This window comes from Balaenoptera physalus (assembly GCF_965194825.1).
Source record: "Balaenoptera physalus genome assembly, chromosome: 11".
In the NCBI taxonomy this organism is placed as follows: Eukaryota; Metazoa; Chordata; class Mammalia; order Artiodactyla; family Balaenopteridae; genus Balaenoptera; species Balaenoptera physalus.
The window spans coordinates 13500538-13515993 of NC_138896.1; the positions used below are offsets into that span (position 1 = coordinate 13500538).

Sequence of the window (15456 nt, forward strand, 5' to 3'; positions counted from 1 at the left end):
GAGCCCGCGAAGGTCGCACCCCAGGGCAGAGGTAGGAATAACGGGAGGAGCGGGGCGTTCGGCACAGAGCTGTGTTGGTGGTGGTTCGCAGGGGAAGGTGAGAGTTCCTGGGAGCCGCCATATAATATTGGCTTCCGGAAAGTGGGCCCTTTGGGAGTTCCTTAGCGCTGGAAGAGATCTTAGCAGCCGTCTGGCTGAGCCCTCGCGCTGCTCACAAGAGGATCTAGAAGCCCAGAGAGGTGGACGACTTGCTCGAGGCGCCACAGCTCGTTTGCGGGGGCAGAGAGCTGGAGATAGAACCTAATTGTCAAGAGTCTCGTCCCAGGACTCTGCCCCCTCTCCCTCAAGGTTGCATCTCCCGTAATTCTTTTGGAGAAACGAATAGGCGCTTTTTTCTAGGGTAGTGTATCGAGGGATGGGCTGGGGGAGGCGGAAATGCGGTCCATGATTCTTTACATCCTCACCACCAGGACGAGATTCCACAAACAGAACTAGGAACCCACAAAGGTTCCTTCCGGAGCGGTTACCCAAAGACAGTGTTACCATATAATTTATCATCAAAAGCAGAATACTCTTAAGAATGGAAGGGAACCCTATTAATAACTTTGCCCAGAAAATCTGATATAAGCCCATACTGTCTGCCGCAAACCAAGACTTAAGGTCACCCCTCCTGAAGCGCGTTTTTGGACCTACAGTTTAAAGAGCACACACTTTCTCTCAGCAGGTGATGGGCAAGACATTCTTCAGTATCAGTTACAGCACCTACTGTGTGTGAATCCATCAGAAACAAACCAGAGGCAGCTAAAGGCTGGGACTCAGCGTTAGTCCCTGGTGCCCTGGCTGATGCCTGTCCCCAGATGCCCACCCATCTCAACATTGTTTTCTGCTTTCCATCCCAACCGCCACTGTCTGCCTTTAGGGCCCTATTACCTATTATTGGGTCTTTCTGCCTCTCCCATCACCACCCTAACCAGGCCGTCTTGCTAAGAAAAAAATTCCCTGTGGTGTGCAAAAGTTTACATTTGGTCCTACCCGTCTCTCTAATGTCATCCTCTGCTCCCCAGGCGCTCTCATTCGTGGACTCTCAGGTCTGCCAAACCAAGAGCCTGCAGTGCTCAGTTCCTCCAGGCTTCCTCACACTCCGTGCCTTTCCCCATGCCATTCCCTCTTCCTGGAATGCCCTCCCTGGGCCCCATTTCCCGTCTGCCTCGTGAACTCCTACTTCTCCTGTCAGCGCTGAGCCCAAGCACCACTGCCCAAATACTCTGGTGCTCCCTTATCACGTGGTAAATGTTTGTTAAAGCTCCTTCTCCCTAACAGATTTATGGGCTTCTTGGGAGCAATTTGGTCATCTTTGTTATTATTCATCACTGCTGTGGAGTAACATTAAGAATGCTTTTTTTCCCCTCTCCTTTTCCAAAAAATAATGTGATTTTAAAGTACTAATCCATTTTGCTTTTCCTTTTTTGTGCAAAAATCTTTTAAAATTTATTTTACTGGCATGATTACATATAAGACTTTAGTAGAAGAAAATTTTCACTATTTGAGTTTGTTTTCTGGCCATTATCATTTGTCCCATTTCATGGTTATTACTGAAAATAATTTTGTTGTATAGAGAAGAAGGAGTGCTAAAAAGCAATCCTCTCCAAGTGTCAAATGCACTAGGTCCCTTTGGGCCAAGCATCTCAAGGCCTGGGAGGGGTTTGGGTTTCTTCCTGAATTTCTTTGCTTGGATTTTGGTACAAGACTCCTAATTAGTCTCCCTGGGTGCTTCCTTCATGACCAGCCTCCACCTGCCCTGCAGCTCCAGTCTTCCACGTGACCTCCAGAGGGATCGTTCTAAAATAAAATCTGATTATGTCAGTTCTCTGCTGAAAAAAAGTCAGTGACCCACTAGGTAGACACACCAACCAAAGGTCAAGAATGTGACTACCTAGGTTTGATTTCTGGATTCACCACTTGTTAGTTGTGTGACTTTGGTTAAGTCATTTGACCTCTCTGTGCCCTGGCTTCCTTATCTGTAAAATGAGGGTAATGATAGTTGTTTTATAGAGTTGTGAGGATTAAATGAATTGAGTTCACATTAAGTGCTCATACCAAAGCTTGGCGCAGAATATAAGCACTTAATATTAATTATTACAATCACTCTTATTACCATTATTTATGTGAGATAAAATCCTAAATTCTTAGCGTGCCTTACTAGCGACTGTCGAGCTGACGCCTGTTAAATTCTCCAGTTTCATCTCTCCTTTCCCTCCGATTCTGGTCAGACCTCACCACGTGTTCCCCAACCCCATTCTGTTCCTGCCTCTGTGCCTTTGCACCTGTTCTCTTTCCTTCAGACCTTTCCTTCTTTGTCTTCCTGGACCACAGGCAAGTATGCCCCCAGGTTTCAATATGACTCAAGACCATTCTTCGCAGTCCCCCTGCCCCTGCCCCCATGCTGGCGGAGTGGACCTTACACCTTCTCCTATCATATTTCAGAACCTTTCATTGTACTTATTTGTTTCCATGCTTGCCTCCCATCCTAAGCTGTTACTGAGGAAAAGAACTGCTTTTTGTCTGTGTGTCTCCAGTGCTCGCTACGGTGCTTGGTGCAGAGCAGACATTAATGAATGTTTCTTGGGTGGCTGCATGTCCCTCCCAGCATCTTCCTGTCTCCTAGTAGCATAACTACACTAATGACAGTCAGCAGGGGGAAATTTAGTATTAAAATAACCTGAAAATAGACTCAGAGTTGACTCACGTCTGTACCTCTCTTTCCCTACCCCAAGCATTTGACTTTGGAAATCTGATCTGGGAAAAGTATGATTATTAATTAAACACTCTCAGGCTGTCAGCACAGTACTTTTTGCTACCTTCATAAATGCATAGGGCTGAGAGTTCACTAGTTCGGCAGTGTCTTTTAAATGAGATGAACATGTTTGCTTGCATGAAATATGTATGTTTCTTAGCAGCACGACTTCAAAGTATTCTGAATCAAACTTCTTGAGATCTGCCTCCAGAGTTTCTGTTCACTCTCCCTTAAAGTGGAAAGAGGACATGGTAATAAAATAATGCATAATAAGGAAAGCATGGGAAACTTTTCTTAGTTGGAGAAATGCTCTTCTTCTGTGTGATTAACTCAAAGTTTCTTGCTTAATATAAAAGGGGAGAGACTAGATTGGAATAGATGATCTCTAAGTATCCTTCACAGTTTTCCCCTAAACTTTGACAAGAAAATTCTTGTTTGTCGTCAGTAAAAGGGGCTAACTTTTAAAGTGCAATTAAAAAAAAATATATATATATATATACACACATTGTAAAGCAGTTATACTCCAATAAAGATGTTAAAATATGAATATATATATATATATTTCTGTTTGGTTTTTGGAGGGTTGCTATTTATTATTACATTTATTTGAAGTAAACTAGAAAAAAATCAAAATTTGATGAGAAAATTCTTCCTATATGTCTACAGACAAATATATTTATAAAATGCATCTGCCAATAATTTGATTTAAGAAGGTTTCAGCTCCAGGGAGCCTTGACAAATGACTCCCTCCCTCCAAGCTGTTTGGCAAATTTGTTTCCCCAAAGCTTTAGAACACAACATATAATACTGCCAGACCAACCAACCAACCAACCAACAAAACACCTTTCGGTAGTTAAAAGTAATACCTTTTTCAGAATGCTGATAATTCCCATGCATAGCTGTTACCTTGGAATTCACAGTTTTTCAATTCTGTCTAAAATTTATCAATTTTTATCAAGACAATGAAGCATAAAATGAAATTGATACAAAATGTGGAAACATTGAATCTGTACTTCTGCTACAACTTCATCTCAAGGAAAAAATAAAACCTTCCACCCACCTCCCCACCCCCTTCCCCCGGTACCATTGCAGACAGACTTCTTATTGGTGTGAAAATATAAACTGCACGCATAGGTAGACCAGGAAAACTGTCTATGCCGTATCCCTGTGAGGCATAGATCTAATTAATTTGTAAATATCTCTCATCTTTGGACTATGTCTATTCTCAAGTCTAGATTATAAAATTGGGTGTTAAAATTTCCAGAATGTGTTGCACATAGATAAGATGTTTGAAAGTCTTCTTAGTTTGCAAAAGAGAAAAACCTTAAATTTCTGCTCTGGAAACTGAAGGCTGGTGTATGTTCTTTTATGCTGGAAGCTTGTGTTTCATTGGCTACAACTTAAGTTTTGGTCACTGACAGAGCTTGAAGGCAGACCATATCTAAATAAGCATAAATGGGAAAGTTCCTTGCTCAGGCCTGGATGAATTGCTTTGTTGAAACAATTGGGAGGTTGTTCAGGGTTGTGGCATTTAAATCTATTCTGACTTGTAGTTGACAGATTATCTTTGTGACAAGCCACATGTTAGACTGAAAACATTCAAGTTTGCTCTCAGTTCCAATATGGGCATTTTGTTTACTGTTGTTGTTAAATCAGTTACCTGTTTCAGGATCTCCACTGGGAAATCTTAAATGGCAAAATTAGTCCCTGTGAATAACTCAGTGCTTTACTAGGTTCAAAAAACGATGGATCTGCGAAACAAAGTGAACTCGTCAAAATAACTGTCTTACTATCACTGTAGATATTGGTTTTTAATAGTTCATTTGGAAAGAGGGACAATATGATCTTTACGTTCAGTGTGAACTGTGCGCCCCTAAAAGATAAATATCAGACATGGCCTCCTTCTCCTTTGTTATATAAAACATATGTGTGTGTGTGTGTGTGTGTGTGTGTGTGTGTATGTATATATACTTCATATTTTATATATTTCGTATAACGAAGGAAAAGGAGGCCCTGTCTGATATGATTGTTATTATATAATAACATAGCATGTAATATGTAAAGACTCTTTTCCTGGGTCAGCTTACTATTCAGGGGCTGCATGGGCAGTAACTGAGTCTGTGGAGAAAGAGAAAAGCATGTAGATCCTCTCACACTTTCTCCTTGTGCTGAGTCATAGTACAGATCTGTTGAGTTTTTATTTGCTTACTTGTTTGTTTGTTCAGTTGGTTGGTTTTTCATATTTTCCCGTGTAGTTCTGAGCCACAGAACTAATTAACCATCAGCACAATGAACTGATGTTGGTTTAGCTGAAGTGATCATGTTCTGTAAACAGGGTGATAAGCAATGCGAGTCTCCCTACGAACATGTGAGAATCGCTAATTGAATTCTGAGAACCCGAGGGTGACAGGGGCCCACAACCTAGCTATGGTGATTTCTCCTTAGCCTCTGAGGGAGCTTTGGAATGCTTCCAGAAAGTGGTCAGATGTGCTTAGATTTTTAAATTGGTATGATTTTTATTGTGAGAGTCCCAAGAGTTTCATGCCAGTGTCCTGACTTTTTATTGTTTTCCTAAAGGGAATGTTTTCTGTTTAGTTCCTAGAGTCATAATTTAGAGCCAGAAGGGACCTCTCTCCTTTAATCTGAAGCTCTGAAAGGTCTGTTATCCACCTTTGTAATATTTTGGGGCCCACCTCTTTCCCCCATTTTCACTGCCATGGTCCTAGTTCATGCTTAATCCAACCTCACCTGGACAACTGTAGTCATCGTAACTGGTTACTCTGTTCTGTCCCATCCTTCCTTCTACTCCTGCCCTTTGCACGAACCCAAAAGTGATTTTTCTAAAAATCATACCTGATGCTTCTATTTTACAACCATGTGTAAAAATCCTACAAAAGATTCCTGTTGCCTTCAAAATAAAATGACACGTCTTTACCTGCCACAAAAGACTTTCCCACCTCAGCACCTACCGCTTTCTATCTCAGTCTATTTCTGCTAAACTGGAATAATTCAAGTTCCTCGGCGCACCATGTTGTTTCACACCCCATCTTTGTGTGTACTTTTTCCTGTGTCTAGAATGACCTTTTCTCCTTCCCCACTGGAAGCTCATTCATCAAGACCCAATCCAGGCATTTTCTCATTGACACCATTCGTGACCCCCAACAAGACACACACGTGTATCCGTGTGACAGGGCTGTGCTGAAAAGAGTGGGAGTTGGAGGGTGGAGTCCTGAGGCCCTTTGAAGTTTCAGAGGAGAAGAAGATCACCCCTTGGGCCAAAACAGTAAAATCAGTAGACATTTTAAAAATAGCTAGAAGGGTGTGGACGCCACTTTGTTGCCTGAGGCGGGTGGCGGTGGAAGTTAAGGGAGTTGGGGGCCAGCGCTTTTCGGGACCCGCAGTCGCGGCCGTTGCAGTCACTTTGCCGGGTGGCCTTTAGCGTAGGAGTCGCATCGATAGCAGCCATGAGCAGCAGGGTGTACGGGGGAGATGAAGTTGGAGCCCCTGTTTTTGACATTGGATCCTATACTGTGAAAGCTGGTTATGCTGGTGACGACCCTCCCAAGGTGGATTTCCCTACGGCTATTGGTATGGTGTAGAAAGAGATGATGGAAGTACATTGCTGGAAATAGATAGTGATGAAGGCAAACAAGGCGGTCCCACCTATTCCATAGATACGAATGCCCTGCGTGTTCCGAGGGAGAATACAGAGGCCATTCCACCACTGAAAAATGGGATGGTTGAAGATTGGGATAGTTTCCAGGCTATTTTGGCTCATACCTACAAAATGCATGTCAAATCAGAAGCCAGCCTGCATCCTGTTCTCATGTCAGAAGCACCGTGGAATACCAGGGCAAAGAGAGAGAAACTGACAGAGTTAATGTTTGAACACTACAACATCCCTGCATTCTTCCTTTCCAAAACTGCTGTTTTGACAGCATTTGCTAATGGTCATTCTACTGGGCTTATCTTGGACAGTGGAGCCACTCATACCACTGCAATTCCAGTTCACCATGGCTATGTCCTTCAGCAAGATATTGTAAAATCCCCTCTTGCTGGAGACTGTATTACTATGCAGTGCAGAGAACTCTTCCAAGCAATGAATATAGAACTGATTGCTCCATATATGATTGCATCAAAAGAAGCTGTTTGTGAAGGATCTCCAGCAAACTGGAAGAGAAGAGAGAAGTTGCCACAGGTTACAAGGTCTTGGCACAATTACACGTGTAACTGTGTTATCCAGGATTTTCAAGGCTCAGTACTTCAAGTATCTGATTCAACTTACGATGAACAAGTAGCCGCACAGATGCCAACTGTTCATTATGAATTCCCCAATGACTACAACTGTGATTTTGGAGCAGAACGGTTAAAGATTCCTCAAGGATTATTTGACCCTTCCAATGTAAGGGGGTTATCAGGAAATACAATGCTGGGCGTCAGTCATGTTGTCACTACAAGTGTTGGAATGTGCGATGTTGATATCAGACCAGGTCTCTATGGCAGCGTTATAGTGGCAGGAGGAAACACACTAATACAGAGCTTTACTGACAGGTTGAATAGAGAACTCTCTCAGAAAACACCCCCAAGTATGTGGTTGAAACTGATTTCAGATAATACAACAGTGGAACTAAACAGAGGTTTAGTTCATGGATTGGTGGCTCCATTCTAGCTTCTTTGGGCACCTTTCAGCAGTTGTGGATTTCCAAACAAGAATATGAAGAAGGAGGGAAGCAGTGTGTAGAAAGGAAATGCCCTTGAGAAGAGTTCCCAAACCTCTACCTTCTATGTCACCTTATGTTTCATAGCTTTAGTATACTCAGGAAAAGAACAACCATCTTTTGTAGAATGTTTATACATTTTTGCATATTTCAGTTTCCACTTAAATTTTTTAAGGCTTTAACTGGCTCTATAAATTAAAATACGTTTGTGCTTTCCTTGAAATGCACTTATTCTTATTACAAGCATTTTATAATTTTGTATAAATGTCTATTTTCTCTAAATATTTTGCTTTCAGTAAAATGCTTTCCAACTCTGTTTAGTATATTACCAGTGGATTGGTAGAATTGCTTTTTATTGACTAGTAAAACTTACTGCCTATATTTTTTTACCTTAAGCTTTTAAAATTAAATAAAAATTACCAGCCAAAAAAAAAAATAGCTAGAAGACAATAGTCTGTAGAAGATGCTTATGTTCTTGCTTCTTCTAGGGATACTATAGAGGATTCCTCTGTTAAGTGTGTCTTAGATGGAGAAGAAGTTGGCTGATAACATCTACTAGAGGCCTTGACTTCCACTGAATGAGGAGTGGGAAAGAAAAGTTTTTCTGAACATACTAATTTACTTCCTTTCAAAATAAATGACAGTTCTTTAAATCAAGTTAATTTAGCTTTATGAAAGACTCCTTATATTTTCCTTCTTTTACTGTGGAATTATGAAAAATTTGACATGGACCAGCATTTTGGAGTTGGTGGTTTACTAAATCACCTATAAGCCCCTTTTATGCTGTGTTTCAGCCTATTTACAAGCAGTGAAACTGTGGTATGAAGAAATAGACATCCTTAAAAGGAGAAGGTGGGATTGTAAGTCAGTGCAGGATTTATAGAAGGCCCTCTGGAAACACATTAATATAAAATGTGTATATCCTCTGACTCAGCAGGTCCACATCTAGGAATTTATTCTCATGGAAGGATTGGGTGAGTTCACACTGATGTATATACACAGATATTATAGCAGTTCTGTTTATTATATTGAGAAGTTAGAAACCTAGATGCCCTTCAGTAGGAATTGGTTAAATAAATTGTGGTTTAGTTACGTAATGGACTGCAATGCAGTCGTCAAATAAACAACTACTCTCACCATTAAATAGAATGAGATAGACCTATATGTATTGACATAGGTAAATGTCTCTGATATATAATAGTTACAGAAAAAAAGGTTACAGAAATACAATATATCACTTAATATATAATCTGCTTTCTTTTGTTTTTTAAACAGCTTTATTGAAATGTAATCCACATATATTGATACAATTCATCCATTAAAATGCACAATTCACAACCATCACCACAAGCTAATTTTGGGACACTTTTGTCCCCCTAAAAGGAACCACTATCCATTGGCAGCCAACAGGCATTTCCTGAGAAACCACTAAATCCGCCTTCTGTTTCTATTAATCTGCCTCTTCTGAACATGTCATGTAAATGGAATGATCTTTGTTACTGGCTTCTTTCACTTAGTATAATGTTGTCAGGTGTCACCTGTATTGTAGCGTGTATCAGTACTTCATTGCTTTTTATTGCCAAATAATATTCCTTGGTATGGATAGGCCACATTTAATTTATCTCGTCATCAGTTGGTGGACATTTGGGTTGTTTCCACTTTTTAGATATTTGAATACTAACTATGAACATTTGTGTGCAAGATTTTGTATGAACAGACGTTTTCATTTTGCTTGGGTATATACTTAGGGGTGGAATTTCTGGGTCATCTGGTAACTCTGTGTTAAGAGGAAATTTTTGAGGAGCTCTCAAATCATTTTCCAAAGCGGCTGCACCATTTTACATTCCCATGGCACTGTACAAGGTTTCCAATTTTTCCACATCCTTGACAACACTTCTTATGATGTGTCTTTTTCATGATAGTCATCTTAGTGTGTGTGAAGTGATATCTCATTGTGGTTTTGATTTACATCTCCCTAATGACCAATGATATTGAACATCTTTTCATATGCTTACTGGCCAATTCCAATTTATTTTTAAAGATTATAGTTATATAATCAAACATATTTGGGAAGTTATATACTAAGATGTCAATAATGCTTCTGTCTAGGGAATGGTCTTTCTTATTTTCTACTGTGTTTCTATATCAGTCAGGGTTTTACCAAAAGAATCAGAACCAGTAGGATGGATGAACAGATAGATAAATAGATGTATTATAAGGAATTGGCTTATGCAATTATAAGGGCTGGCAAAGCAAGTCCAGAATCCATACAATAGAATAGGTGGTCCAGAAAGCTAGGCTGGAGCTGAAGCTGCATCTACAGAATTCCTTCTCTCTCAGAGGAACCTCGGTTCTACTCTTAAGGCCTTCAACTGATTGGATGAGGCCCACCCAGATTATTTGAGGATCATTTCCTTTACTTAAAGTCAACTAATTGTAGATGTTAACCACATCTACCAAATACCATAACAGCAAAGCCTAGATTAGTGTTTGATTGAAACAAAAACAGTAATGGTAGTTTCATTTTCAAAAAGGCTTTTACGAAATTGAGTTATTTGTAGTGAGGTGGATGGACCTAGAGTCTGTCATACAGAGTGAAGTAAGTCAGAAAGAGAAAAACAAATACCGTATGCTGACACATATATATGGAATCTAGGGGGGAAAAAATGGTTCTGAAGAACCTATGGGCAGGACAGGAATAAAGACACAGATGTAGAGAATGGACTTGAGGACACGGGGAGGGGGAAGGGTAAGCTGGGATGAAGTGAGAGAGTGGCATGGACATATATACACTACCAAATGTAAAATAGGTAGCTAGTGGGAAGCAGCTGCATAGCACAGGGAGATCAGCTCGGTGCTTTGTGACCACCTAGAGGAGTGGGATAGGGAAGGTGGGAGGGAGATGCAAGAGGGAGGAGATATGGGGATATATGTATATGTATAGCTGATTCACTTTGTTATACAGCAGAAACTAACACACCATAGTAAAGCAGTTATACTCCAATAAAGATGTTAAAAAAATAAATAAAAAGGCTTTATACATAGTAGTATCTTTACTTTTCACATTTGATGATTAAACTTGTTATCTTGGTATCCTCCAGAATACTCAGCATAATAGCTTGTACCTGGTAGATTCCTATTAGTCACTGTGTTAGTTTCCTACTGCTGCTGTAACAAATTAACGCAAGTTTAGTGGCTTCAAACAACACAATTTTATTCCCTCACAGTTCTGGAGGTCAGAAGTCCAAAATTGCTTCCACTGGGCTAAAGTCAAGATGTTCGCAGGGCTGGTTCCTTTCAGAGGCTCTGAGGAGAGAATCTTTTTCCTCGATTTTTTCCAGCTTCTAGAGCTGCATTCCTACGTTCCTCGGCTGGTGGCCCTTCCTGCATCTTCATTGCTGGTACTGCAGCGTCTCCAACTGTGTCTGTGCTTCTGACGTCACATCACCATCTCCTTCTCTGTAATCAAATCTTCCTCTGCCTCCCTCTTCTAAGGACACCTGTGATTACATTCAGAGCCCACCTGGATAACCTGGGATACTCCTGCTATCACAACGTCCTTAATTTAATCACACCTGCAAAGAAAGTCCCTTTTGCCACATAAGGTCACATTGACAGGGTGCTGGGTACTACTCAGCTATTCACAAAGCAGACCGTGTGGAATTTTCATTTTCCAAGAAACCATTTTTTTAAGAAATCTTGACTCTTACAAAGCCGTTCCCTTTTCACAGGCTGATGTCGGTGTGGCTCATTCCGGGGAGAATTTCAGACCCCAGATTGAAGCTACGCTGCCCAAGGATAATGTGGGCAGCCCTGGAAGCCTGGACAAGCAGGCCCAGTTGGGAAGCTTACCTGGAACCATTCCAGAAAGTTCCCCATTTCCTAGTGAAAGAAACGGAAGAATAAATTCAGGTAACAGCCCCTGTTCATGTTGATCTATATACAATACTGTTTCTCTGAATATATTTTATAATGTGTGTTTGGTGACTTATCACAGCTTTGTGAGCCAGGCAGTGCTTCAAATGTCAGGGTCCCACCTCCAAGACATAGCCTTAGGCCTTCATTAGGCGAGTAAGTAATACTAACCATTAATCTTCTTGTTGATGACATAATTAAAACTATCTTTTTTTAAACTAGGAGCCCTTATTGGTGGTTGGGATAAGGCCTTGGGAATAGGAGTTGTACAGGCTTTAGTTAATTTCTCAAAACTTCCACTGTGTTAACATCTTTCCAAGACAAAGTTCTACATTTGAAAAAATAAGTAAAACCTACATCAAACTTTTTCTCCTGTCTCTCCCCATTCAAAGTTATATGCAAATGTACAATAAAAATATCTTTCAAAAACATGAAAGATGTGATGTTGACCTGGTGTGTTCTTTAGAAACTATTTGTGGTTTTTCCTGTGGTATGTTTTCACTTTACTTGAGTTACCTTTCTGGTGTTAAGAGCCCTTGTTTCTGTTTCATCAGCCTTTGAAACAAATTGAACTTAACAGAGTTCAAGAAGACTTATTTGGGGTAGGGGGCGGCTTTCATTTCCTTCCTCATTGCTGTAGTTTCTTCCCTGGGGACCAGTTAGAGTTGGAAAATAGATTGGATAGTAAGTGAGATTCTTTTTCCTGGACTTTTGTGGCAACTCAGGTTATGACAAATTTCCTTTTTTAATACCCTTTTAATTTATTTTTTAAATTGAAGTATAGTTGATTTACAATATTATGTTAGTTTTTAGGAGTACAGCATAGGGATTCAGTATTTTTTACAGATTATACTCCATTAAAAGTAATTACAAGGTAATGGCTGTAGTTCCCTGGGCTATAAAATATGTCCTTGTTGTTTATCTATTTTATACATAGTAGTTTGTATCTCTTCATCACCTACCCCTGTCTTGCCCTTCCCCTCTTCACTCTCCCCTTCGGTAACCACTAGTGGGTTTTCTATACCTGTGAGTCTGTTTCTGTTTTGCATATGCATTCGTTTGTGTTATTTTTTAGGTTCCACATATAAGTGATATCATACAGTATATTTCTTTCTCTGTCTGACTTATTTCACTAAGCATAATATTCTCTAGGTCCCTCACAAATTTCACATTTGCCCTCGTCTTGTGCTTTTGATAGGGTGTAGCATGACCTCTGAGGATGAAGGAGGAGATGGGGGATGCAGGGCAGGGATGCCCCCTTCCTCTCCCTCTGAGTTGGGCCAGCGCATGTATTTTTTCTCTGTGATGATTCTGTTGATGAGAATCCCTCCTAGACTGCAACATGAATGCGCAATATCCATGTGTTAACAGACTAGAGATTGTTAGGAGGACAGGGGTGCCCTCAGACAGGCAGTCCTGCCATCTGTACACCGTTGAAAGCAGTATGGGGAGGGAGGGCCCCAGGTAAGCAGGATGGTGCTAAGAGAGACCAGCGGGGGAGGGACTGAACCACCAAAGCAGGTGTTTTCAAAATGTAGTGTAAATTCGTTTTCGGGAAAGCTCTTCCCACAGGATGAATAAGAACCAGTACCCTGAGCTTTCTATTTGTTCTCTGCCCAGTTTCCTCTCTGTCTCCTCTCTGCATCCCTGCTCTTCACAGCTACAGAGTATATTTGTTAAAAATTTCAAGATTTACACAACATTGTAAATCAGCTATACTTCAATTAAATTTTTTTTTAATTTCAAGTTTCACACTAACATTTCCCAAGTATTTCCTTTTAGTAAAAAAAAAAAAACAAACACTTCTGTGGAATTCCCTGGCGGTCCAGTGGTTAGGACTCTGAACTCTCACTGCCGAGGGCCCGGGTTCAATCCTTGGTTGGGGAACTAAGATCCCACAAGCTGCATGGCACGGCCAAAAACAAAAACAAAGAAAACAAAACAAACAAAAAAACTTCTGATTTTGAGAAGTTTCAGATAAGAAAAGTTGTCCAAAACAAAGAATGCCTGTATTCTTTCACCCAGATTCCCCCAAAGTTAATGTTGGACCACATTTGTGTTATCATTGTCCCCTCTCTTCCCTCCCTCCCTCTTCCCTCTCCCCCCTTCTCCCATATACATCTATATTTTTTCTGAGAGTAAGTCACAGACATAATGATACTTTACTCTTAAATATATCCGTGTGCATTACCTAAAAACAAGAACATTCTTTGCAAAATCGCAGTACAAGGATCCAAATCAGACAATTACCGCTGATGCAGTACTGTTATCTCACCTATTCAAATTTTGTCAGTTGTCTCACAAATGTCCTTTAGAAATAAATTTCTGGTTCAAGATCTAATGCAGAATCACACGTTTAATGTAGTTGTCATGTGACTTCAGTTTCCTTTAATCCGGAACAATTCCTTGGCTTTTTTTGTCTTCTAAAACCTTGATGTATTTGGAGATATAAGCCACTTACTTTGTAGAACATTCCTCAGTTTGGGTTTGTCTGATATTTCTTCATGATTAGGTTCAGAATATGCATTTTTAGCAAGAATACCAAAAATGATATTGTATCCTGCTTAGTACGTCAAATCAGGAGGTACGTGATACCTATTTTTGACTTTTACTGTGGGTTTTGGTTTGTTTGTTTTTTTTGCCATTCTGAAGGGTTCTTTTAATGTAGTAAAAGTTATCAGTCTTTCATTGGATCTGGATTTTGAGACATAGCTAGAAAGCCTTTCCCTACACCAAGATTAAAGACAAATCCACCCACGTTTTCTTGCATGATTTCACTTTTTACACTTACGCTTATGAAATTTCTAATGGCATGAACTGATGCTACTGTAAATATTAACTACATAAGAAATAAAACTGGATGTTCAGTATGATGTCAAATTTATAAAAATTAAATTTCATATGTTAACTGGCAACCTCTGAAAGGTAAAAGTATGGACATCTTAATTTTCCTCTTTACTCTTTTTTATATATTCCAAGTTTACTCTGATAACCACTATTTCTTTTATAATCAGAAAGAAGCACAATGTTATTTTTAAACATTCCCCCAATAGTCTTCAGTGTCCCAAGAAATCATGAATATTAGTTGAAATGACTGATGTAGTCCAGGGATTTCTGTATAAGTGAGCTATTGTAAATGTCAAGCCAAGTACTTTGGTAGACTCAGAAAACAATGGATAGAAATGGTTAAAATAATTCTATTATGCTAGTGACAGATGTCAACGATGACATTCTTTTTAAGAACATCCTGAGAGAGAAGTGGACCATGACCAGTGGGAGCCTTTTATTGATACATAAGCTATTTGGGAAGGAGTACAGTGAGGTGGTGAAGAGCGTGGATGCTAATGTCAAATAGACTTGGATTCAAAGCCTAGTTAATTCACTTACTACTTGTGTCACCTTGAGCAAGTTGATTAGCCTCTCTCATACAGTTTATGTATAAAATAGAGATAGTAACACCTCTGTCACAGAATTTATGTTTGAATTAGATCTTACAAAGAACATAAAGTACTTAATATAGTGCCAGGCACATGAGTGCTCAATAGACGGTCATTATTATTATTATTTTGACCCTTGCAGATAAGCCCACCTTCTAACAAAAAATCATTCTAATTCCTTGAAGAGGATTCACCTCTTCTTTATTGATTTTTTTCTGTTCTTTTAGTTTCTCGTTTACCTTCTTGAAAGCCATGCTTTACTACTCTGTACCAAAATCTGTACAGAGCACTTTAAAATGAGAACTGACTCTATTTCAAACACGTGTATGAGTAGAAGACATAGCACTGGAAAGGTGATAAGACTATAGGAAATTCGTTGGAGTTAATTGCAGTGGGCAATTAGAAGTCTCTGATACCAGGAAGGTTAATATTCTGAAGTGAGAGACATCTGGTTTGTGTGTGTGTGTGCACATGTGTGTGTTTTTCCTGTCTTCCCATTACAAATTCATGAAAACTGTCTTTGTTAACCAGTGGGCTCAGAAATTTTCATAAAAAGATTCCATCCACTGGATGAAATGGACTTCTTAAAATA

General features: G+C 39.9%; 1 protein-coding gene and 1 pseudogene across 2 annotated transcripts in view; both read left to right on the forward strand.

Annotated features, from left to right (window-relative positions):
* STMND1 (stathmin domain containing 1) overlaps window positions 1–15456 on the forward strand; it is a 41299-nt gene that overhangs the window by 8172 nt on the left and 17671 nt on the right. Inside the window, exon 2 of the mRNA XM_082415295.1 lies at window positions 11244–11424. Within this exon, the coding sequence (XP_082271421.1) occupies window positions 11244–11424 (181 nt within the window). The remainder of the gene's footprint in view (window positions 1–11243; window positions 11425–15456) is intronic.
* Window positions 52–11202, forward strand: LOC309638816 (actin-like protein 6A pseudogene; annotated as a pseudogene). Its single transcript has one exon. The product of its transcript is annotated as an actin-like protein 6A pseudogene (transcript).